General features: G+C 37.4%; 2 protein-coding genes across 5 annotated transcripts in view; one reads left to right on the top strand and one right to left on the bottom strand.

Annotated features, from left to right (window-relative positions):
• arl8 (ADP-ribosylation factor-like 8) lies at positions 1–27,063 on the bottom strand. 2 transcript variants are annotated; one of them, XM_062021610.1, is made up of 6 exons: positions 26,983–27,063; positions 13,675–13,735; positions 2,524–2,671; positions 2,204–2,287; positions 1,966–2,117; positions 1–570 (listed from the first exon to the last, which is right to left on the bottom strand). In XM_062021610.1, exons 1-6 carry the CDS (start codon positions 27,020–27,022, stop codon positions 522–524), a joined length of 534 nt encoding a protein of 177 aa, XP_061877594.1. In that variant the 5' UTR covers positions 27,023–27,063; the 3' UTR covers positions 1–521. The 2 variants fall into 2 exon arrangements, with proteins under 2 accessions (XP_061877594.1, XP_061877593.1); XM_062021609.1 differs by lacking the exon at positions 26,983–27,063 and adding an exon at positions 26,062–26,932.
• The window catches only part of nsun6 (NOP2/Sun RNA methyltransferase 6), an 11,696-nt gene continuing 10,860 nt past the window's right edge, over positions 26,606–27,441 (top strand). For all 3 annotated transcript variants that reach the window (XM_062021604.1, XM_062021603.1, XM_062021602.1), the window contains exon 1: positions 26,606–26,794. In XM_062021604.1, coding sequence (XP_061877588.1) covers positions 26,720–26,794 — 75 coding nt within the window. In that variant the 5' untranslated portion in view covers positions 26,606–26,719. The remainder of the gene's footprint in view (positions 26,795–27,441) is intronic.

Raw genomic sequence — 27,441 nt, 5'->3', positions numbered from 1 at the left:
TCACGGCTCAAGAAGGTTTAATGCAATCAAACATGTAACACCTGAGCCACCAGCGTCAAAAGGTGGTTAAGGCTGATCTTCACCTGTGGCTCAAATACTGACGTCACCTCCTGACCTTGCTAGAAAAGTGGGAATAATGCACGCATGCAAGAGCACCATTTCTCTTTAAAAAACAACTAGCTAATACATTTTCAAATACTGTCATTAAAAATGATCCTTCCACCAATGAAGGCTGGTTTAACCTGTTCAAGAGAAAGAAAAAAAGAAGACGCCTGTTCATTTGGGGTGAAGTAGTGTGCAATAATGAGCTTTGTCTTGACATATTAGCAACGTCCCTTTTTGTTTGACCTTGAACGTTTAAAAAAACAAAGTGTGGTGCAGGTGTGTTATAATCTTAAATCCTTGTCCTTTGCTCCTGATGATTTTTGTGTGAAGTTTCCCAGACAAGCAGCCAACGGTCCATGCTGCTGTCTGAAACAAAATGTGTGGGGCAGGCTCACGTCTTTGAAGACTGGGGTGGGCTATCTCAGTCCAGCTCGGGAGGTCATCCACTCCAAACCCTGACAAAGTCTGCAAAGAATAGTCAGCATCAACAACTTACACTTGCTACACGTTTTCCCAGATGACTGCAGTGTGCACTACACTCCAAACATTTATCATTGAAGGTGAGTACTTATGCAAATTAATTCAAAGTTGTGTGTGTGTGTATACCGGTGTATATATATATATATATATACACATATATATATATATACATATGTATTATACATACATATACATATGTATTATACATACATACACATATGTATTATACATACATACACATATGTATATACATACATACACATATGTATATACATACATACACATATGTATATACATACATATACATACATATGTATATACATACATATACATACATATGTATATACATACATATACATACATATGTATATACATACATATGTATATACATACATATACATACATATGTATATACATACATATACATACATATGTATATACATACATATACATACATATGTATATACATACATATACATACATATGTATATACATACATATACATATGTATATACATACATATACATATATATACATACATATATATACATAATACATATATATATATACACATATATATACATATACATATATATACACATATATATACATATACATATATACATACACATATATATACATATACACATACATATACATATATATACACACATACATACATATATACACACATTTATATAATACATGCACTATATATACACATACATATATAATACATAGATATGTATATATACACATGCATGTGTATATATATATACACATACATGTGTATTACATATGTATATACATATGTAATACATACATACATATACACACACATTATATATATATATACACACATATATATATATATATATATATATATATATATATATATATATATATATATATATATATATATATATATATATATATATATATATATATATATATACACACATGTATGTATATACATATGTAATACATACATACATATACACATATATATACACATACATATATATACACATGTATATATACACATATATACATATACATACACATATATAAATATACATACACATATACACACATACATACATATATATACACACACATATATATATATTTCCACATACATATATACATACATACATATACACACAGATAGCGTATATATACCTATATAGATAGATATATATACACACACATAAAAAGAAGAAAATATTGAGACGAAAAAAATCAAAAGTGGGGCACCCTTAAACTTTTTTTTAGCGTCAGTGAGATTACTTTGGTTAACTCCAGCACCATCTGGTGGTGACTGATGGACTTGTTGGGTTTGCAATGGAGGAAGTTTGTGCAAAGAAAGAGTCAACCCACCCTTCTCCTGTCAGCGCGCAGCAGGACTGGATGTGCCAGGGGTGGTCTTTGATGGAGCTCAGCGTCAAGTACTTGGAGATCTCCGCCGCTGACATGCAGTCCTTCATGTCCTGCTTATTGGCGAATATCAGCACAGCTGCTTTCCTCAGGTCCTGGGGGGCAGCAGGAGGGGGGTGGGGGCTTTAGAGGGCCCAGCTGGACCGTCTTTGAAAACAATGACTACGGACACAGCGCTTACCTCATGAGCCAACATCCTGTAGAGTTCCTCTTTGGAGATGGCCAGACGCTCCCGGTCCGTGCTGTCCACCACCAGGATGACAAACTACGAGGACAATACCACGTTAAGACTTGTTTGACTACGACTATGCTGGCGAGGGCCACAAAGGAACGCTCAATGCGGGCAGATGGCCAGCAGACATAGGATGAATGGCCGTTGTCATAGTAACCACTTATGTCTGCTGGCTTCCATCCAGTCTGGTGAAAACAAGAGCGTGCAACCTTTGACCTGGGCCGGCTGTCAGCTGCCATGTGCTCTAAACAAAGAGTGTGTGTGTGTACCTCTGTGTTGGAGTAGTATGTGTTCCACGAGGACCTGAGTGACTCCTGGCCTCCAATGTCCCACATGAGGAAGTGAGTGTTCTTCACCACGATCTCCTCTACGTTGCTCCCGATGGTTGGAGACGTGTGGACCACCTCGTTCATGAGACTAAGGAGAGGAAGGTTTGTCATCAGTAACCCAACGGTTATTTTTGGAATCGATTATTCACATAGAAGTGTGAAAAATTGAGATAGTTACTTTGAGAATTCAACTGTTTTAGTTCATGTAAACATAATCACAGATGAACACTAGTTCCCCAGTAACTACTTTAAACCATACACACTAGGGTGGTACGGTATACCGGTATTAGTATAGTTCCGCGATACTAATGAATCATATTCGGTACTATACCGCCTCTGAAAAGTACCGGTCCATCACCCTGGACACATGAGGACTTTGAATATGACCAATGTATGATCCAGTAACGACTTGGTATCGGATTGATACCCAAATTTGTGGTATCATCCAAAACTAATGTAAAGTATCAAACAACAGAAGAATAAGTGATTATTACATTTTAACAAATAGAACATGTTAAAAGAGAAAGTAAGCAGATATTAACAGTAAATGAACAAGTAGATTAATAATTCATTTTCTACCACTTGTCCTTAATAATTTTAAACAAAATGATAGAATGATAAATGACACAATATGTTACTGCATATGTCAGCAGCTAAATTAGGAGCCTTTGTTTGTTTACTTACTATTAAAAGACAAGTTGTCTTGTATGTTCTTTATTTTATTTATGGACAAACTTGCAATAAGAAACATAGGTTTAATGTACCGTAAGATTTTTTGTGAAATTTTTTGTGGTCCCCTTTATTTAGAAAAGTATCAAAATAATTTTGGTACCAGTACCAAAATATTGGTATCGGGACAACACTTTTCTTTTTTTTATTTCGAACATGAACACACTTACATCATAATACATCACACAATTTCATATCATTTCATTTTACATCATGCCCGAAAAGGAGCAGGAAGAAGCAAAGCTTATTTAATCCGACCCCTTTCCCACTTCAAAGCGTTTACAATTATATAGAATCATTTACTGACTTTTTTTATATAATAAAATAACATCTATGAATTAGCATACACATAGAAGTGTGAAAAATTGAGATAGTTACTTTGAGAATTCAACTGTTTTAGTTCATGTAAACATAATCACAGATGAACACTAGTTCCCCAGTAACTACCTTAAACCATACGCACTAGTATAGTTCCGCGATACTAATGAATCATATTCGGTACTATACCGCCTCTGAAAACACTTTGTTTCCTTGTTCGTGTCAATATGCACACGAACAAGGATACTTTAAAAAACAATATCCATCCAAACGAGTAGCGTTTCAAAACCCAAAATGACATGCTAGGGAGGCAACAATATGAAAATGTAATACACGTTATCAAGACCAAAATTATGCCGGTTATTATCGCGGTATTGTGTGTAAAAAGTACTATTACTAAGCATTATTTTTATAACTAAAAAAAAAAAAAGACACACTGTTAGAAAACCCACAACTGGCATGTTTTGGTTTTTGTCATGCTTCACTGATAGTGTTTTAATCTTAATATTGTATCTGTTTAATGGCTAAGCATTTATTGTTTTAAATATTGGTTTGTACTGTGGCACTTTAACATTGATTCAAAATGAGTGCGTAAAAAATGTATTCATCATTATTTATTATTTCTGGCGGGCATTGTGGTGTCCTACCGACTTCAGTGGTCCTTGAACATAAAACACCTCGATCTCACATTCCTCTCAGTCTATACCGATCACTTTGTTCTAAGAGAGCACAGCTTGTAGGTTCAATGTGCACAATTGAATATCTTCAGACAGTAATGTTCAGATTGCGGTTTGTCGTTAAATGGCTTTCCATGTTAGCATTTAAGCTAGCGAGCTGACGTCAGTCAGTCCGTGAATTTAATAAAGTGGAATTATCGGTCACGTTTTTTCAATAATTGTATTTTAAAACGGTAATAGTAACCATCAGGAGTTTTACCACGGTTATCATTAATACTGTTTAATGTTACATTCCTACGATACTAGGTAATTAAGTAATTAAGTGTACAATATCTTAAAAGTCAGCTCACCCTCATGTTTTTTTGAGTTGCTTGTGTGATGCAGTGCACATGTCGAAATGAAACCAACACCTGTAATTAAGTAACGCCATGTTCTGTTGTGAAATAAGTGCCAATAACACGATAATGCCACACACCAAAAAGTCTTGCTTGTCAAAGTTGTCACATCAGCTGGAGGCTCGACCGATTTTGTCCAAAACCGCCATTGTAGGCAGCGGTAGTGTCGCAGCAGAATTGGAAAGTATGGCAGTCCATACTGATGTATCTTTTTATCACTGTAGAACAGGGGTGTCAAACTCAAATACAGAGTGGGCCAAAATCTAAAACTGAACAAAGCCGCGGGCCAAGGTTGAACAAATTAACCTTTTAATAGGGACCCAAACAAGTTTTGCATTGAATATTGAACAAGCAAGGCTTATATAACTTTATAGTGACATGCAAAATCGAGTTTCAAATAATAATAACAATAATTTCAAAAATATCAATGGCATATCAAATACAATTTAAATAAAAATTGAATGCCTCTTTTCTATTTGCAGCCTTCTGAGGTAAATATCAACATTAACTTTTTCCACAGGTTAATAAATTTGAAAATAAAATAATGAATAAACCAAACATTCAGGACTTTAAACTGCTCAGTTTGCAACACACTGATCTAATCTGATGTGCCCAAGCCATACCTGGCATCTTTTCTTGGATGCTAGTTCATTAATGTCGGGGCTCAGGCTTTGAGCTGAGGCAACCTTCATTATCGAACGAAGATGTTCATCAGTCATTATATCTCGTAGCCGACAGTCTTGGGGGGCACTGCTTTTAACGTCCTCTACGAGCTGTCGTCACGTCCGCTTTTCATCCATTCTAACAACGTGCCCGCCCAGTCACAAGATATGTGCGGCTTCTGTACACACACACATGTGAATGCAAGGCATAATTCATCAACAGCGATACAGGTTACACAGAGTGGTTGTATAAGCAACTTTAACATTGTTAGAAATATGCGCCACACTGTGAATCCACACCAAACAAAAATGACAAACACATTTTGGGAGAACATCCGCACAGTAACACAACATAAACACAACAGAACAAATACCCAGAACCCTTTGCAGCACTAACTCTTCCGGGACGCTACAATATTCTGAAGATCAAGTATGCGTTGCATTCACTTCTGTGTGCGTGCCAGAGCCGCACGTATTATGAAACTGGGCCAAAACTCGTTGGACTGGTTGAAAAGGGGAGGTTACAATTCTCGGGAGGGGCACTGAAATTTGGGAGTCTCCCAGGAGGTTTGGCAAGTATGTGAATTAGCGGTGTACCGCGGCACCGCCGCTGTATATAATCGGCGGGCCAGCTCTAGTGTTAATTTGATATCACCTCACGGGCCAAGTGAAATTACACTTGGCGGGCCAAATTTGGCCCGCGGGCCAGAGTTTGACACCCATGCTGTAGAGTGAAAGTAGCACTATGTTTACGTTTAAACATAGGACACATCCTTTAGCCCTTATGTAATGTACATATTGTTGTTACTCCGCCAGTGTTTGTGGGTCTGATGGAACCCGTTGCATTTTGTTTGGTGTCAAACACTTTTATGTTAAAATACTGAACAGATGTTTATTGGGATAAGGTAAACATCTGTTCAGTATTTTAACATAAAAGTGTTTGATTGTGAGGCATTAAAAGCCACAAAATGCAACGGGTCCATCAGACCCACAAACACTGGCTGAGTAACAACAATATGAACGTTGCATGAAAATTTCTCTGCTAGTTTCTGCATCCCACAGGGATTCTTCTTTTGTGTTTCTGCACCTGCAGTTCCCACACAAGGTTGCAACATTGTTTGTCAACACTGTCTGCTCTCATTTTCTCGCACATTTGACCCTCTGATGTTCTGTGTACCTACACTCTGTCCTCCTCCTGTATAGGCCTGCTGTGTGTGTGTGTGTGTGTGTGTGGTACACAGAACATCAATTTCCACACTTCTATTAGCACCGGGTCCAGTGGACCCGGACATCTTATATGTAATAGAAATGTGTAGGGGGGGGGGGTGTATGGTGTGTGGTCATTGAATATGTATTCTGATGTAAGTTCTTCACAGAAAATGAGCCAAAGTCAGTGAGTCTCAGTTTGAAAAATTAATTAATTGTATAATTTTTCTTTTAATAAAAAATTAAAACGGGTCCCACAGACCCAAACACCACACAACTATTTCAACTACCAGTAGAGTGGAAAAACAAGTTGACTTTATATGCTTAGTTTTGTTTCACTGCAGCCATGAAACCATATCCAATTGTGTTTACAATCCGCAAAGTATGTGAAAACACAGTTTAAACATCACAAAATGCCACAAATTCAGTCGGCCATCTCGAATTTTCCACTCTGAAAACTTTCGTCTATTATCGGAGATTGTCGTGATGACAATCTCCGATAATAGATGAAAGTGGTAACGCTTCTGCACTCTGACCATGTTATCAGATCAGTCATACTGCAAATATGCAAACAGAGAGAGATGCGCTGTTTATCATTCACAATCTATATTAAAATGTTTTTAATGCATTCAAAATGGTAAATAAATAGCTAACAATTGAGTCAACAGATCAAGGGTTCTCTGCCGCACTCATTATACTCTCTGTAAAAATATCCAGAAACCACTAACAATACTCCATTTACATGTCCTGACTTAAAAATTCACCAAATATGAGTGATATTGTTATTATGAGCGCCAACCCAGACGGACTATTTAAGCGGCACATTGATAGCAGTGAGCTAATGCTATCTTACGCTGCTATTGTTGACACACTGAGCCGACGGCTTATTTTGCTTCGTCTCAAACTTGCTAAAAGTACATTCTAGATCATAATTCATGCATCTCTCACCTGCTAGTAAATGTGGCCATGGACCAACACGCTGGTCGACATTCACACCCCTAAGATGCTTAAATAGACCCCAAAAGACGCTTCCTGCAGGAAGTTTTTGAACCCTTCGCGAGGATTGTGATTGATTCTTCATCTAAATGGAATTATGTAAGCGTCCAGTCGGCCGGCATCCCAGCGAGACTGGAAATATTACAGAAAGTGTTTTATTTTGATTTGTTATGGTTAGTTTTTATGTTTAGCTCCTAGCAATGTTGTGGATTCTTCAATTTCACAATAAAACTGTGTCCATCACTTGGCTTCTAAAACTTATTGCTCTTCCTCTTTGAGTTTGGGCTCAAAAATACAAGATCCTGGATCATAATGTTTCCCAAAGTAATTGTTGTTGGCTCTCACAAAGTCTGCCTGATTAGCATTGTTGTTGATGGGAAAGGGATATGAGGTTCCTAGCGCAACGTCACGCGATCACGTGACTGCCTTCCTCAATGTCTCTCAAAATGGCTCAGGAATCTCCGTGAGATTGATACTATTTTGATCATTTCCATTTACCCGCAAACTCTGGGAATCTTTTGGTGTCATAAATCAGATATATATGATAATAGCTTCAATATAGAGGCAACTAGTTTGTCCACTCTACTGGTACTTTAAAGCCAGTGTTTGCCATTCTAGTATGGAAAAGACGGTGCACAACTGTGACATCAAATGAGTCCAAGCCATATTTAAGCCATGTTTTCAAACCACAAAAGTATGAGTTTGCGTGTGCACAAAGGGGCCTAAACTCACAGAAAACTATACGTTTTTCAAGTATTTGTGTGATCCAATGGTACAGTGCTGTAATTCTACAAACTCCGGTCACTATGTTAGTGTTTTACATTTGCTATATTAATGTACAATGCCTACAGCATATTTAACACAGACAGGAAAAAGCAATCCAACATTAAATGGCCACCTACTCAGTGGCCTAGTGGTTAGAGTGTCCGCCCTGAGATTGGTAGGTTGTGAGTTCAAACCCCGGCCAAGTCATACCAAAGACTATAAAAATGGGACCCATTACCCCCCTGCTTGACACTCAGCATCAAGGGTTGGAATTGGAGGTTAAAATACCAAAAATGATTCCCGGGCGCGGCCACTGCTGCTGCTCACTGCTCCCCTCACCTCCCAGGGGGTGATCAAGGGTGATGAGAATAATTTCGCCACACCTAGTGTGTGTGTGACAATCATTGGTACTTTAAAGGCCTACTGAAATGATTTTTTAAAATTTAAACGGGAATAGCAGATCCATTCTATGTGTCATACTTGATAATTTCACGATATTGCTATATTTTTGCTGAAAGGATTTAGTAGAGAAAATCGACGATAAAGTTCGCAACTTTTGCTCGATGATAAAAAAAAAGCCTTGCCTGTACCGGAAGTAGCGTGACGTCACAGGAGCTAGTATTCCTCACAATTCCCCATTGTTTACAATGGAGCGAGAGAGATTCGGACCGAGAAAGTGACGATTACCCCATTAATTTGAGCGAGGATGAATGATTCGTAGATGAGGAACGTTACAGTGAAGGACTTGAGAGGCAGTGATGGACGTATCTTTTTTCGCTCTGACCGTAACTGTAACTTAGGTACAAGCTGGCTCATTGGATTCCACACTCTCCTTTTTCTATTGTGGATCACGGATTTGTATTTTAAACCACCTTGGATACTATATCCTCTTGAAAATGAGAGTCGAGCACGCGAAATGGACATTTAAAGTGACTTTTATCTCCAAGACAATACATCGGTGACACACTTAGCTACTGAGCTAACGTGCTAGCATCGTTCTCAAATGGAGATAGAAACAAAATAAATAAACCCCTGACTGGACGGATAGACAGAAGAGCAAAAATACTATTAAACCATGTACATGTAACTACACGGTTAAAAATTCTCAGCCTGGTAAGGCTTAAAAATGCTGTTGCTAACGACGCTAAGGCTAATTGAGCAACTTAGCAACCGGACCTCACAGAACTATGTACTCTCTCCTCTTTCTATTGTGGATCACGGATTTGTATTTTAAACCACCTCGGATACTATATCCTCTTGAAAATGAGAGTAGAGCACGCGAAATGGACATTTAAAGTGACTTTTATCTCCAAGACAATACATCGGTGACACACTTAGCTACTGAGCTAACGTGATAGCATCGTTCTCAAATGAAGATAGAAACAAAAGAAATAAACCCCTGACTGGAAGGATAGACAGAAGACCAACAACACTATTAAACCATGTACATGTAACTACACGGTTAAAAATTCTCAGCCTGGTAAGGCTTAAAAATGCTGTTGCTAACGACGCTAAAGCTAATTGAGAAACTTAGCAACCGGACCTCACAGAACTATGATAAAACATTAGCGCTCCACCTACGCCAGCCAGCCCTCATCTTCCCATCAACAGCCGTGCTCACCTGCGTTCCAGCGATCAACGGTGCGACGAAGGACTTCATCCGTGGGTTTGGCGGCAAGCATCGGCTAGGCGTAGTAAGTAGTCCTTGTTGTGTTGCTGTAAGTATTGTACTTAGCCGCTAATACACCGATCGATCCCACCTACAACGTTCTTCTTTGCAGCCTCCATTGTTCATTAAACAAATTGCAAAAGATTCACCAACACAGATGTCCAGAATACTGTGGAATTTTGTCGAAGAAAACAAGAGGCTTTTCTATCGGGTCCGATGGGGTCCAACCACTTCCGTTGCTTTTGTGACGTCACGCGCATAAATTATATCCAAAGGAGTTTTTCAACCGGAAGTGTGGCGGGAATTTTAAAATTGCACTTTATAAGTTAACCCGGCCGTATTGGCATGTGTTGCAATGTTAAGATTTCATCATTGATATATAAACTATCAGACTGCGTGGTTGGTAGTAGTGGGTTTCAGTAGGCCTTTAATTTAACACTAAATGACTAGAGTAGCTGTTGCTGTTTGTTAACACTGAACTGACTTAATGCTAAACTAATGACTGTAAGTAAGTGACACCTTTAGATGTAACTCTTTGCTAACTCAAATCTTCATGAAGTAACTTGCCACTAACATAATTTATCTCAGTTATAACAGTATTTCTCACCCTTACTTTATCATCCAGTGAGCATCCTGGATGATGCCAGTCACCCTCTGCATACCGTTATCAGTAGCCAGAGGAGCCTGTTCAGTACTAGACTGCTTCATCCCAAGTGCAGGACAAATAGACTACAAAACTCCTTTGTCCCACACGCCATTAAGACTGTACAACTCCTCTCTGGGAGGGGGGGTACTAGGATGACAGGGGATGCAAAACAATAACAGTGCAATAATTTTTCATAACATGGTCACTACTGCCTAGTTTCTCTTGTTATATTCTTATTTTACTGTTGTATTTTTATTCTCATTGTTGCTTTTTATTTGTATTCTATTGTAATATTTTTCTATTTTGTTTCCATTTATACCCCCATTATTTACTTTTTACTTTTTAAATTCAATCTCAATTCTGTACACTGCTGCTGAAATTTTAATTTTCCTGAGGGAACTCTCCTGAAGGAATCAATAAAGTACTATTTATCTATCTATCTATCTACTTTGTTGTGTAAAGCTGCACCATATTGGACGTGTTAGACCCTTTAGCCACAACTTTCTTTTGGCAGGTTTTGCAACTGGGTGAGCCATCCTCTTCAATAACTCCCTGGTCATTTTTGAAGTACCCGAAATGTTCTCACACTGGACCGTTTCAGCTTTTTCGGGGTTGGAAACATTTGCTGCTTTGTCCTGCTGTCATTTTTAAGCTAATTTAGCATACTAGCGGGTTTCTCGATAAGTGCATATAAGTGCCTGTACCGCTGGTATAATGTTATACATTTTCATGAATTTTATCATTTACCCAGGTAAATAAAGTACTCCCTGTGTTTCAAGCAAAAACTACTTAGGTAGATTTAGTGCTTCAGGAGCTACATTTTGTTTCTTAGTAGTGAGGTGAGACTTTCGAAAAGTTCCAGTAACCTTAGAGGTGGAGGGCTGTGCTCATTGGTTGAACACAGTTGGTGGCCTCCCTAAAATGTTGTATTCTAAGTAGGGTTGGGTATCGATTATCGATTGGAACCGGGACTAACTTTCCGATTCTCCCGGTATCGTTCAAAAGTTTAAATTTCGATTCCTATTTTCGATACCTAGTCCACCGACCGGAAAAAAAAAAAAAAAAAAAAAAGTCAGCCGAACCGGAAGAAGAAGCCGCTGAGCACCAACGAAGAAGCGCCCACCGCCGGAAGTGTTAGCATAGCCGAGCGAGTCAGTCAAGCTCAAGCATGGATAGCGGGCGTCGGCGGTCGAAGGTGTGGCTTTACTTTACAAAAAAAAAATGAAATAACCGCAAAATAACAGAGCTCCATGTCCATCAAGAAACGAGTGGAGAGAGAGCTGCAGATGTACCAGGACGTTCCACCGATACTTATGTCTGACGACCCTGCTGCATGGTGGTGGTCCGGTGGAACCAACAAAAGACTTATCCTTTGCTGTCAGATCGCGCTTTCTCCTATTTATGCGTTCAAGCTTCTTCCAAACCCAGCGAACGTGTATTTTCCACAGCAGGAGACACATTTTGTCCAGAACGCTCACGCATCCTGCCTGAGAAGGCGGATATGGTCATTTTCCTAAACAAGAACTGTCTCTGATTTTATACTGTACCTCCTGCTAACCTGGACTGGGTTTTGCAAGTTGTTTCTTATTGTTTATTTGCTTTTCTGCACCAGGTTAGCCCATCAGTGGGAGCACGGTAACATTTTTAAGTACCTGCAGCATCATACACTTGTGTGTGTAAATGTGTTTTCATGAGGTTTTCAAAAATAAAGCTCTCTTGAGGAAAGTGTACCCCTGGGAAAATGTATTCATAATTTATAATATTTATATTCAAGTTCATAGATTTGATATTTATATTCTAGTTGAAAACAGCCCTGTCAGGAATTTATAGTAAAGTTCATAAAAAGTTAATAGAATTAAAATTGATGGAGAATGTCAGACTATTTCATTCAGAAAGACTGTAGGTTAGCTAGCTCATTTAAAATATCCTAAACTTTTTTTTGACCCTGCCTCTTAAAAGAATTAGGATTGAGAATCGTCAGGAATCGGAATCGAAACAAAGAACCGGAATCGGAACCGGAATCGTTCGAATTCAAACGATACCCAACCCTAATTCTAAGTTACATCTGCCATTACAGTATGCAAGTACACCTTCTTAAACTCATGTGCAGCTTAATGCTGTTTAATATTCTTCACCAACTTCATTTCAATACGCAAAGCTATGAGAAGTGGGCGGACTTTTTTTAAACCAGATTTGCAGAGGAATATAAAGTATTTAGAAGCGGCGAGTCAAGCTAATCACTATGAAATGGAACAAAAAAAATTCACATTAAATAATCAGGATTTACTTTGTTGCATGCTGTAAAAGTAGTCAGTACCAATGGTGTGCTGTTATCAGTTTCAATCCGAGGGAACCGAATGCTAATGCTGGATCTGATGCGTTTATGTTGTGGCCGTGAGATAAACACTGACATGTATTATTTATGTATTGTTATTTAGGGATGGACTGGACCAGAAGACTTGCCTGACCCCAATGAATTCATCATTTACTGAGGAGACGACTTTCTGACTGTTGGATACAGCAAACAAAAGCCAGACTTTTTATGTAAAATCCGGTACACTTTTATTTTTTAACCGTACCCTTTGTATATTATTGCTTTGTATTTTATTATCTTACATTTTAGTAAAATAAATAGAACCTAATATTGTCTTTTTATTTACATGGTATCATTGTAGAAACATTCTTAACCACTCATCCATACGTCATCGGCCTTATTTGTATAAACTACCCTAAATTGTGAAATGCGGTGGAAGCACAAACCACACATTTCTACAGGAACTTATGGTTTCAGAACTTAAAAGTTCCTAAACTTTTGGTGGAAAAAGGCCTTTTGTTTTCATTCCATGCAGGTTTTGTCGAAAATAACATACCAGCATAATGTTCGTTTATAGCAAGTGAGGACTGAAACAAACTGACATTTTTTAATCATGTTTAATAGTAAGACTCAATCGTTTAATCCCTATTCTCATGTTGACACCACAAATAGGCGCACCCAATGAAATGTTATTTGGAGTAAACAGTGACTTACAACTGGTAGAGGATTGTCGTCTTCCCAGCGTTGTCAAGGCCAACGATGATCACCTTGTGCTCTGCAAAGCAAAGAGTACAGCCCATGAAAACAGAGTACTGAGAAGTCCAAATTTCAGAGTTTCTTGTCATACGTTTCAATTAAAGCGCCCCCACGAGGTTGGATTTTCTACTCGGAAAGTCCTTACCACTCCAGAGTTGGCTTTCAAAGATGGCTGCTGCGATGTAAACAATAGCAGAAGCTCCAGTAATATTTGTAACAGATTTCAGAGAAAAAAACAAGGCACCACTGCATTATTTTCAACTTTTTCATCTCCCTTTAGAGGTGTAACGATTTGTTGACCTCGTCGTCAAAAAGCGACAATAAAAAAAAACTGCCATATCTTTTTTGTAGTTGTATTCCTTTTTTTATTATTGTTATTATTTTTTGTATTGATCCCACACTAGTATTGCTTTTTTTGTGTCACTTTTGATATGGTTTGGTCATGGTTTACTTGCTTTATTTTTCATTTTTTTGTGACTTTTTATTTTGCGTTGTGTTGCATCTGATCAAGCCCTGTGACTTTCTTCTTCTTTTTTAAGTGTGAACGGTGGAGAGGTCCTCGGGAGGTGATCTTGTGATCACTTCCTGAGGATCCTTGATGCCGAGGAATATTCATCCATCTTGCTATGGTCTGGATAGCCTGCTGATCCTGAGCCAGAGCGGGATGGATACATACATGATACCATACCATATATGATTACATATATGATACCATATATGATTACATACAATATCTGGGTATTTTTTCTAATTATGTCTATACTTGTTAAAGTTCAAGTGCACCTCTCTCCTCAAGTGTGCATGTGAGTGTGTATGAGTGGATGTGTGCCTGTATGAAGGGTTTGTGTGAGCAAAGTATGACTGTTAAATGTGATTTTAACTGTAAAATTCAATAAATTATATTTGCAAAAAAAAAAAAAAGCGACAATAAAATCTATTAATAGTTGGAAATGTGATTGCTTGTGGTTTTCCAGACAGAAACAAAGATGTGCAGGTCATCGTGACCAGCAGCAACGGTATGAAAAAAATGGCTGCAGGCACTGACAACAACATCGCTAGCGAAAACATTGAAAGTAAGGGAACATTTTACCCTAAGCACGTCCAAACGGACCTTCCTTCTCATGGCAATATGTTAATATGTTTGTGATGCGAAATATTTTAAAGCCGAGTCTGGTTGGACATCTGGGGGGTGCGCTGTTACTTTCCTCCACAAGATATATAGCTTGTTAACTAGCTAGCTAACAACAGAGAGACAAAGCTGTGTAAAAAAATATTTAACTATTGTCTATATATGAATGAATGAAATAAGTTTATTTTGGTCATATAATCAACCATCAACCATTTTGTGTGACCAGTTAAACAGTACAGATTAGACATATTAACAATCATACACATTTACACACAAAAAGAAAAGAAAAGAAAAATAATGACCGAAAAAGGAATAGGCTGAAGCCAAAGCTTATATTTGCCTATCCTATACATTCACTGAACATTAGATTGCCTGGAACATCAACGTTAAAAAAAAAATCAATGGGATGAAAGTAATTGTTACTATATTTTATAAACTTCAATTAGACTTAGACAAACTTTAATGATCCACAAGGGAAATTGTTATTTCACCTTTCAAGGTTTTCTTAAACCTTAACAAAGAACTACATGTCTTCAACTCATCACTGAGCTTGTTCCACCATTTAACTCCTAAAACTGAAATACATTTGTATTTTATATTTGTTCTTACTTTACCTATTTAAAAAATCAATATCCCCCGTAAATTATAGTTTTCTCCTCTTAATTTAAATAACCTAAGAATACAAGCTGGAAGGCTGTTGTTCTTTACTCGAAACATAATTTCCATTGTTTTTAAAAACACGATATCTGAAAATTTTAACACATTAGAACTTATAAATAATTATTCTAATGACCCTTTTTTGAAGTTTAATTATTGGGTCTATGTTTGTTCTATAAACATTTCCCCAAACTTCAACACAATATATTAAATATGGAAAAATAAAAGAATAATATAACATATGCAGACATTTCTTATTCAGCACGTGTCTTACTTTATACAGAATAGCAATGGATTTGGATATTTTCCCCTTTATATATTCAATATCCGTGTGCAACTTTCGAAACACATCACAAAATACACTTCTGCTGCTGATTTGACTGTCCTTTGTTTACATACAAATTGATACTTACTTTTTATCAGTACTTTGCTTTGAAAATGAATATTTTAGAACAGCCTAATGAGCGGCAGTGCAAATATAGTATTTCTGAATGAGGTAGTCACCTTTATTGTTAGGACATGCCCAAAAATATTTCAAGCTGAATTTAAAAGCCAATTTAGAGCCAACGAATATGTGTACTTTTCATCATCTGATTAGATGACTAATCAGAGTAGTAAAACAAGAACACACGTTTCTTTTTTTTTCTGCATTCCTAATTCATAAAGAATAGTAAGCAAAAGTCAGCTAACAATGGGGGTCAAGGGTAGCTCCTCTATTCAGCCCACAAAGCCCTCTAAATAACATCCCAAAAAAAAATCGCCAATAATCCTCAATTTACATCTTGTGACCTGAATATTAGCCAAGTATAAGCGATATTGTTATAAGCGCAAATGCAGACAATCTATTTTCAGTGGCGCATTGATCACCGACAGCTAATTAGCTTATGCTGCTATATTGACATATTGAGCCGGTGAGCTGCTGCTTCGCCTCTAAGTTGGTGAAAGTTAATTTCTAGATGATAATTTCTGCCTCGCACTTGGATGGTGGCAGGTTGTAGCCATAAACAGAACGTTTGAAATCTTTGACATCCAACTTAGACCTGAAGATGACAAGAAGACACTAGTTTGTCGCCACTTTTTTTTTTTAATCCTTTGGTAAATTATGATTAATTTTTCATCTAAAAGGGAAGATATAAACATCCCATTAGTCGACATCCCAGTGAGAGCAGATATTGTGCAGTAAGTGTTTGTTTTATTATGTTTGTAAAAACTTGTTCAGCACTTAGCAATACTGCTAATATAAAAAATATAATGTCCTGGATCATAATTGGTTCCAAACTAGTCTGTGTTGTCTCTCTCAAAGTATGCCGTGTAGGGCTGCAACAACTAATCGATTAAATCGATTATAAAAATAGTTGGCGATTAATTTAGTCATCGATTCGTTGGATCTATGCTATGCGCATGCGCAGAGGCTACTTTTTTTTAAATTTTCTAAATCTTTATTTATAAACTGCAACATTTACAAACAGCTGAGAAACAATAATCAAAATAAGTATGATGCCAGTATGCTGTTTTTCCCCCCAATAAAATACCGGAAAGGATAGAAATGTAGTTTGTCCCTTTTATCCGATTATTAATCGACTAATCGAAGTAATAATCGCCAGATTAATCAATTACCAAATAAATAGTTAGTTGCAGCCCTAATGTCAAGCATGAGGCAAAAGCGTTGCTACAAAAAGTAGCAGCACTGCTAATGTGTAGCACCATTTAAAAAGTCACCCGCTAGAGAATGAAGCGTGCTTGAAACTCCGCATGTCAACATCTCCATTCGGTGCCATACCCACAAAATGCCGAAGCAACCATTTCCACCTCAACACAGTATGAAAATAAAGTCAACAACAGAAGGAGATAACGTCCGCAGGAACCTACCACATAGTGAAGGACATACACTATTTGATTTCCTATTATGCAGCTCATTTTTATTTGATAGTTATTGAAATATCTTGTGCAACATCATGCACAAAAGTGCACTTTATATGTTTTAAACTATTGTAGTGGCGTTCTGTACAAAAAGTGCACTTTAATTTAGTGTTGTTTTGATATGTCATCTTAGTGACATCATGCACAAAAGTGCACTAATAGCTTGTTTTAAAATGTCTCTGACAATCTTGCACTTTCTGTTTTGCAATTTACATGAATGTTTGTGCCACTGCTTAATAACTGTTTAATACATACAGATTTGGTAAATTGACTGTTTTGATTTCCCTCTCTGTATGAAAGTTTAAAATGAGCATATATTAATGCAGTATGAAGAAGAATGTTTTAATGTAGACACATAGAATCATCATACTGCTGTGATTATATGTATCAAGTGTTCATTCAAGGCTAAGGCAAAATATGGAGATATATATCGTGTATCTTGACATGGCCTAAAAATATTGAGATATTAATAAAAGGCCATATCGCCCAGCCCTACTTTAATACTCTTGAAAAACAAGATTTTTGAAATACGCTCCAAACGTCAGACACTTGGAATGTGGGTGTTCCTCGCTTGGAATCTGCCTGGCTAAAGTTTTTTTTGCATATGACCTGTTATTACATCTGCTTATACTGTAGTGTTTACCGTATTTCCTTGAATTGGCGCAGGGAATATAGTATTCGCACGTCTAGAATTACTGCCGGGTCAAACTCGTTTCTCAAAATAAGTAACGCATGCTTGGCCTTATCGCCGGTTCATTATTAACGCCGGATCAAATTCGTTTTGCAAAATATTAATTTTATTATCGCATGTCTATAATTTTCGCCGGGTCAAACTCGTTTCGCAAAATATTTAGCATATGGCTAGAACTTCCGCCGGGTCAAATTCGTTACGTCACGAGTGACGCTTTACGTGTCCTCATTTTCAAAATGGAGGAAGCTGCTTTCAGTAGTTTGCAATCGCACAAAGGAAAAAAGATAAAGAGCTATTCAGTAGGATTTAAGGTCCAAGCTATTGAATACCGGTACGGTATGCTAAAAAGAACAGTAAGCAGCTATGTTTTATTAATATACCGTATCTGCGTGTGTCAAATACTGTATAAGTCATTAAATGACTCCCGCCTCCTGGTGGTAGAGGGCGCTACCGCGCTAGTGATCCTTCTTGCGACTTCCGGTACTGCAGAAGAAGTGACTACACGCAGCAAGAGATTTTTTTTTTTTTAACATGGAGGATTACATACCGGTATCTAAAATAAAACAGTTTTCTAAACTGGACTTTCAATCGAAGCAGGAGGTAATAATTAAAGGAATATCTCCATCGAGACAGAGAGACTTTTAAAACTGAAGAAAGAAAATAAGGAAGACTTCTATAAACAAGTTATCGATGCTTTTGGTCAGAAGGAGCTGCAAATGGACTCCATTTATAAGTACAGGTAAGACCATAATAACGTTTTTTTTAATTAAATGTGCTTTTCACGATGGTATGCTTACATCACACTCAAAGCGCACGCCTAAATTTACCGCATTCCTTTTGGTAAACGCCGGAGTGAGAAGAGGTTTTAAAATAATTACAGCATGCACGGCCATCTCGCCGGCTTCCGATAAACGCCGGAGTGACAGGAGGTTTTAAATTAATTAGCGCCCCTGCGGCTATTCAAGGAAATACGGTATATTGCAAATATATTGCAAATCTGCAATTTTGTGTAAAGGTCCTAACTTGTCAATTAAGTAATGTAAAACTGTACCTCTGCCTAACTTTTGTTTCAATACTTAATTTAGCCATTTATTCTATTGTTTTGGTTGTGTATATTTAGGGCTGGGCGATATGGATGAAAAAGTATATCTCGATATATTTTTAACTAAAACTCGATATTCGATACATATCTCGATATATGCAGTCAGTGGCACGTTTATTACCACAGTTAGTCAAGCTAGGTATTAACAGCACATACAATAAACTGTTTAAGTAGTACAGAATTACATAACAAATAAAATAGAAAAATATTCTTTCTATATAAAATAAATAACATAGCTGTGTGAATACAAACCCCGTTTCCATATGAGTTGGGAAATTGTGTTAGATGTAAATATAAACGGAATACAATGATTTGCAAATCCTTTTCAACCCATATTCAGTTGAATGCACTACAAAGACAAGATATTTAAAGTTCAAACTCATAAACTTTTTTTTTTTTTCAAATAATAATTGACTTAGAATTTCATGGTTGCAACACGTGCCAAAGTAGTTGGGAAAGGGCATGTTCACCACTGTGTTACATGGCCTTTCCTTTTAACAACACTCAGTAAACGTTTGGGAACTGAGGAGACACATTTTTAAGCTATTCAGGTGGAATTCTTTCCCATTCTTGCTTGATGTACAGCTTAAGTTGTTCAACAGTCCGGGGGTCTCCGTTGTGCTATTTTAGGCTTCATAATGCACCACACATTTTCAATGGGAGACAGGTCTGGACGACAGGCAGGCCAGTCTAGTACCCGCACTCTTTTACTATGAAGCCACGTTGATGTAACACGTGGCTTGGCATTGTCTTGCTGAAATAAGCAGGGGCGTCCATGGTAACGTTGCTTGGATGGCAACATATGTTGCTCCAAAACCTGTATGTACCTTTCAGCATTAATGGCTGCTTCACAGATGTGTAAGATACCCATGTCTTGGGCACTAATACACCCCCATACCATCACAGATGCTGGCTTTTCAACTTTGCGCCTATAACAATCCGGATGGTTCTTTTCCTCTTTGGTCCGGAGGACACGACGTCCACAGTTCCCAAAAACAATTTGAAATGTGGACTCGTCAGACCACAGAACACTTTTCCACTTTGTATCAGTCCATCTTGGATAAACTCAAGCCCAGCGAAGCCGACGGCGTTTCTGGGTGTTGTTGATAAACGGTTTCCGCCTTGTATAGGAGAGTTTTAACTTGCACTTACAGATGTAGCGACCAACTGTAGTTACTGACAGTGGGTTTCTGAAGTGTTACTGAGCCCATGTGGTGATATCCTTTTCACACTGATGTCGCTTGTTGATGCAGTACGGCCTGAGGGATCGAAGGTCACGGGCTTAGCTGCTTACGTGCAGTGATTTCTCCAGATTCTCTGAGCCCTTTGATGATATTATGGACCGTAGATGGTGAAATCCCTAAATTCTTTGCAATAGCTGGTTAAGAAAGGTTTTTGTTAAACTGTTCAACAATTTGCTCACGCATTTGTTGACAAAGTGGTGACCCTCGCCCCATCCTTGTTTGTGAATGACTGAGCATTTCATGGAATCTACTTTTATACCCAATCATGGCACCCACCTGTTCCCAATTTGCCTGTTCACCTGTGGGATGTTCCAAATAAGTGTTTGATGAGCATTCGTCAACTTTATCAGTATTTATTGCCACCTTTCCCAACTTCTTTGTCACGTGTTGCTGGCATCAAATTCTAAAGTTAATGATTATTTGCAAAAAAAAACATGTTTATCAGTTTGAACATAAAATATGTTGTCTTTGTAGCATATTCAACTGAATATGGGTTGAAAATGATTTGCAAATCATTGTATTGCATTTATATTTACATCTAACACAATTTCCCAACTCATATGGAAATGGGGTTTGTAATACAAAATGTATCAAACTAAAAATAATAATTTGCAGGCAGGCACTTTGTGATTTTCCTTTCCTGGTTCGATGACCCGCCCTATCTTGCCTCTAATAGGCCTTTCCCCAACCAATCGTGACTCATCATAGTAAACAACCAACCAATCATGAATGTTCTTATACATGCAAGCACGTCTTGGAAGGAGGAAGAGGAGGGGTTTAGTAGCCCATGAGGGGGGGAGGGGGAGAACAAGGAATAAGCGGCATTTGGTCATTTTAACGTGAAATAAATTATATCTATATTACGATATTTTATTCATATTTTGTTTAAAAATATATTGACATTATTATTTATCGGACTGCCGATATTATCGGCCGATAAATGCTTTAAAATGTAATATCGGAAATTATCGGTATCGGTTTCAAAAAGTAAAATGTATGACTTTTTAAAACACCGCTGTGTACACGGACGTAGGGAGAAGTACAGAGCGCCAATAAACCTTAAAGGCACTTCCTTTACGTGCCGGCCCAATCAAATAATATCTACGTTTTTTCACACACACAAGTGACTTGGTCAACAGCCATACAGGTCACACTGAGGGTAGCCGTGTAAACAACATTAACACTGTTACAAATATGCGCCACACTGTGAACCCACACCAGACAAGAATGACAAACACATTTCGGGAGAACATCCACACCGTAACACAACATAAACACAACAGAACAAATACCCAGAACCCCTTGCAGCACTAACTCTTCCAGGACGCTATAATAAACACCCCCCGCTATCCCCCAAACCCCGCCTACCTCAACCTCCTCATGCTCTCTCAGGGAGAGCATGTCCCAAATTCCAAGCTGCTGTTTTGAGGCATGTTAAAAAAAATAATACACTTTGTGACTTCAATAATAAATATGGCAGTGCCATATTGTCATTTTTTTCCATAACTTGAGTTGATTTATTTTGGAAAACCTTGTTACATTGTTTAATGCATCCAGCGGGGCATCACAACAAAATTAGGCATAATAATGTGTTCATTCCACGACTGTATATATCGGTATCGGTTGATATCTGAATCGGTAATTAAGAGTTGGACAATATTGGAATATCGGATATCGGCAAAAAAGCCATTATCGGACATCTCTAATTGACATATCTTACAAACTCGATATATCGCCCAGCCTTATGTATATTTGAGGGTTCCCCACCGCCTCCTTAACATAGATTATTGCTTTTGGTTGTGATTTTTATTCAAGTGCAACATTTTGCTAACAGACAGTATTTAATTTGTATTATTTGTTTGTAGGGCTGCAACTAACAACTAATTTGATAATCCATTAATCTGTCGATTATTACTTTGATTAATCGATTAATAATCGGATAAAAGAGACAAACTAAATTTCTATCCTTTCTAAGGCTGAAACGACGCGTCGACGTCATCGGTTATGTAAATACGTCGACGCCGTATTTGTGCGTCGACGCGTCGCATATTTACGTCACACTACCGTCATGGCGGAGCGCAAAGCAGACTGTGCGAGCGAGGGGAAAAACGCATGCCAAAAGTCGTCAAAAGTGTGGGAGTATTTCAATACACAGCCTAATAATGTTGTTGTATGCACACTGTGTCGAGCGGAAATGGCCTATCATAGCAGCACAACGGCTATGAACGAACATTTGAAAAGAAAATCATCAACCATCAACTAGTCAATCGTCCGTGTTAGCATACGTTGTCATCATTACACAAAAACATGAATGTGTCATTTGTATCTGCTAGGGGTGTAACGTTATGTGTTTTGTATTGAACCGTTTCGGTACGGGGCTTTCGGTTCGGTACGGGGGTGTACCGAACGAGTTTCTAAGCTAAAGCTAACTTTAGCTGCTAAAGTCTTAACAAGTTGCTTTGCTCCTCTGCCTCTGTCTCAGCACGCAGCATTGTCCCACCCACACAACCATCTGATTGGTACACACGCAGCATTGTCCCACCCACACAACCATCTGATTGGTACACACGAAGCATTATCAGCCAATCAGCAGTGCGTATTCATAGCGCATGTAGTCAGCGCTTCAGCGTCGAGCAGATCGGTGTTTAGCTGGTGAGCATCAGGCAGCGGACTCTCCCCAAATGATAATAAACACCTCCCAGTCAACTACTAGTAACATCACTATGAGCCCGTTGACCTACTAGAAACTTAAACTGCAGCTCAGCTCGCTCGCAGTCCTGGTTTGAGGTGAAGGCTAATTACCTCTCAGTTCCAGCCACATCGACCCCTTCTGAGCGCCTATTTTCAGCTGCTGGGAATATTGTAAACAAGAAAAGAAGCAAAGCAAGTAGACATGCTAACCTTTCTTCATTACAACTGTTAGTCACTCACTGGAATGAGTAGAATTGGTTATTGTGTACTGTGTTGGACTGGATGTTTATTTTGCACATTTTAAAAGCAATACTTAATGTTTACAGTGCTCCAGAATATTTAGATTGGCACTTTTTTGTATTGGATGTTTATCTTTATTTTTGCACATTTTAGCAAATAAGCAATACTTTCACTTTTGTTGAAATGTTTACACTGTTGTTACAGAATATTTCGTTTTGCACTTTTTTGTATTGGATGTTTATCTTTATTTTTGCACATTTTAAAGCAAAATAAGCTATACTTTTACTTTTGAAATGCTTATACTATTGCAGAATATTAAGATTTGCACTGGATGTTTACTTTTATATTTGCACATTAAAAAGCAAAAAAGCTACTTTTAATTTTGTTAAATGTTAAAAGTTTCAAATGTTTACATTGTTACAGAATATTTTGTCATGTTGTTGTCAATGTTGACTGAGTGGCCATACTTTTTTTTTTTTGTAAATAAAAGCCATGCCTTTTGAAAAAACTGGCCTACTTTTATTTTTTCATCTTCATTTTAAATAAAATAAAATAAAAAATAATCGGTAAAAGGAAAAATAATCTATAGATGAATCGAAAAAAATAATCTATAGATTAACCGATCAATCGAAAAAAAATCTATAGATTAATCGATAGAAAAATAATCGTTAGCTGCAGCCTTAATCCTTTCCAGTATTTTATTGAAAAAAACCTGCATACTGGCACCATACTTATTTTGATTATTGTTTCTCAGCTGTTTGTAAATTTTGCAGTTTATAAATAATGGTTTATAAAAAATAAATTAAAAAAAGTAGCCTCTGCGCATAGCATAGATCCAACGAATCGATGACTAAATTAATCGCCAACTATTTTTATATCGATTAGTTGTCGCAGCCCTATTTGTTTGTTTATTTAACTTGGAGATTTAAAAGTTTACGTTCCAATTACAATGTAAACAGGCATTATGTACTATCATTACATCCGTGGTTAATTTTGGTGTCAAAATATTAATGACAATATCATCGTTTATCGGCAATAATTTGTAGGTCAATAATTCGCTGAGGAAAATTTGTTGACGGCCCATTGCAGTCTTATAACTTAACTATTACGAAAAAAAACCAAAAAACTAACAAAACTTGCTCTGGTGAGAAAAATTCAGACAGTAATTTACACAAGAATGTGATGACGTCGTTGGTGGGGGACTAATCGCGTGGTTTTAACTAGGGATGTCCGATATTGGCTTTTTTGCTGGTATCCGATATTGTCCAACTCTTAATTACCGATACCGATATCAACCGATACCGATATATAGTCGTGGATTTAACACATTATTATGCCTAATTTGGACAACCAGGTATGGTGAAGATAAGGTCCTTTTTAATTTGTTTTTATAAAATAAGATAAATAAATTAAAAACATTTATTAAACAATATAAAAACAGTTACATAGAAACTAGTAATTAATGAAAATGAGTAAAATTAACTGTTAAAGGTTAGTACTATTAGTGCAGTGGTTCTCAACCTTTTTTCAGTGATGTACTCCCTGTGAACATTCTTTTAATTCAAGTACCCCCTAATCAGAGCAAAGCATTTTTGGTTGAAAAAAAAGAGATAAAAAAGTAAAATACTGCACGATGTCATCAGTTTCTGATTTATTAAATTGCATAACAGTGCAAAATATTGCTCATTTGTTTTGGTCTTTTTTGAACTATTTGAAAAAATATATATATATAAAAATAACTAAAAAGTTGTTGAAAAATAAACAAGTGATTCAATTATAAATAAAGATTTCTACACATGGAAATAATCATCAACTTAAAGTGCCCTCTTTGGGGATTGTAATAGAGATCCATCTGGATTTATGAACTTAATTCTAAACATTTCTTTACAAAAAAAGAAATATTTAACATCAATATTTATGGAACATGTCCACAACAAATCTAGCTGCCAACACTGAATATTGCATTGTTGCATTTCTTTTTGACAGACATTTTAAAAAAATCTCACGTACCCCTTGGCATACCTTCAAGTACCCCCATTTGAGAACCACTGTATTAGTGGACCAGCAGCATGCACAATCATGTGTGCTTACGGACTGTATCCCTTGCAGAATGTATTGATATGTATTGATATATAATGTAGGAACCAGAATATTAATAACAGAAAGAAACAACCCTTTTGTGTGAATGAGTGTAAATTGGGGAGGGAGGTTTTTTGGGTTGGTGCACTAATTGTAAGTGTATCTTGTGTTTTTTATGTTGATTTAATTTAAAAAAAATAAAAACCCGATACCGATAATGGAAAAACCGATACCGATAATTTTCGATATTACATTTTAAAACATCTCTAGTTTTAACTAATTAGCTTGTTGAAATCAATGACATCATCAATACTATACAAATGAAAACAATAAGATGCATACAGTTATAATGTGGTACATCACATATTTCCAGTTCCTCATTATGTTCGTGTCTTTTTGTCTGGAGGCAACAACAAGTAACTTTAGACACTAAACATCCCCACAGAGTCAAACTAATTCGATGATTTCTACATGATTGTTTATTACTAGAACACAATTAAAGTGAATTGTGCTTCTGAACTGCTGTTGTTGTTGTTAGACAAAGTTGTTTATCAAGCCATCAGACAAAACAACAAAATATGCATTTACGCACCTTGGTTACAGAAGAAGCTCCATAGTTTGGCGAATATGAGGCCCATTGTTAAAAAAAGGGTGAAGTTATTTCCTCCGCGAGTGGACCACAATAGTGAGCTTGAGCCCTTGGGAGTCCACAGCTGCAGCCAGCTAACATTAGCTAGCAGCTCTCTTGTCCACAAAACGCCTCGGCGACTTTTCCAACACTAACTCCATGCGGCCAAGAGTCGCCTATGGTGTCCCAGTCGCGGCGAACAAGTCGGCGAAAGCAAACGTGGACGTTAGGAGGTTGTTATTAGTCATTAATCAGTTATTCGTCGCCGTCTGTGCGCCGCTTCGCTGAGCGTCTGCCGTCCGCCGCTAACTCAGGAGAAAAGACGCCATGTTAATGACTCCCTGCTGACGTCATCACGCAACGACGTGGTCATTGTTTTTCTTAAAAAATAAAAATAAAAAGACAAGTTAAACTATTATGTATAGAACATACCAGAATAACTCCCACTAATGATTATCATTCTCACTTTAAAATTTGTTGTCTCCCCCTTCTGTGAGCGACACCACGTGACCTATCCTGTGACGTATGCGGAAGCTGTGGCAGCAACCATACCGCACTTTTATATCCCAAATGTTTACGTGCTCGTTTAAATACTTTCTAGCTGAATTAGTACTACATAAATATGGCGTTTTTCCCAAGTATTTCCTTGAGAGCAGGAGTCATCGATTACCTGAAAGGTGTCTATTTAAACAATGAGGTAGGTATCATTTTATAATTGTCTCATTGCAGTGGAAGAGAAACAAATAGAAGGCGTTTGACTTTGGTCTGAAGACTCAGCAAACCTTTTCTGCGTTGTTTCACTAACGTTTGACTAATTACGTAATACATTTGACCAAAATCCCTACGACCACATGCGAGAGCAGCGGACTTTCACTCTGTTCGTACTTTTCATCTTGCTATACAAGTACACTTGCATTCCTTCCATGTTTCAGTCCGAGGCGACCAGAGCCGGATGTGACGTTAATTGCAACCACGCGTTGTACAAAATAAGGGTTCTCTGATATTGTAAATGAATGTCAGGTGACCCGCGGTGTCACGAATGAACAAACTATGCTACTTTTACTGTGAGGCCTTGCATGATACATTTCACAATAAACACCATTTGTGCAAAATAAGACAAGTGTACAATTTAAAAAAAATAAAAATGATACGAATGCAGCTGAGATAGGCTCCAGCACCCTCCGCGACCCCGAAAGGAACAAGCGGTAGAAAAAAAATGGATAGATGATACCAGTAACATCCTGTTTCTCAAAACCAATCTAGGTGTTGTGTCTGCAAACCTGGATGCAATATTGGCGTTTCAGGTGGCTGATAAGGTTCGATGTGTTGAGGCGCAATCTTTTT

This window comes from Entelurus aequoreus, linkage group LG15, assembly GCF_033978785.1.
Source record: "Entelurus aequoreus isolate RoL-2023_Sb linkage group LG15, RoL_Eaeq_v1.1, whole genome shotgun sequence".
Taxonomy (NCBI): Eukaryota; Metazoa; Chordata; class Actinopteri; order Syngnathiformes; family Syngnathidae; genus Entelurus; species Entelurus aequoreus.
The sequence above is the reverse complement of the archived record's forward strand: the minus strand, read 5'-3'. Positions and strand labels throughout refer to the sequence as shown.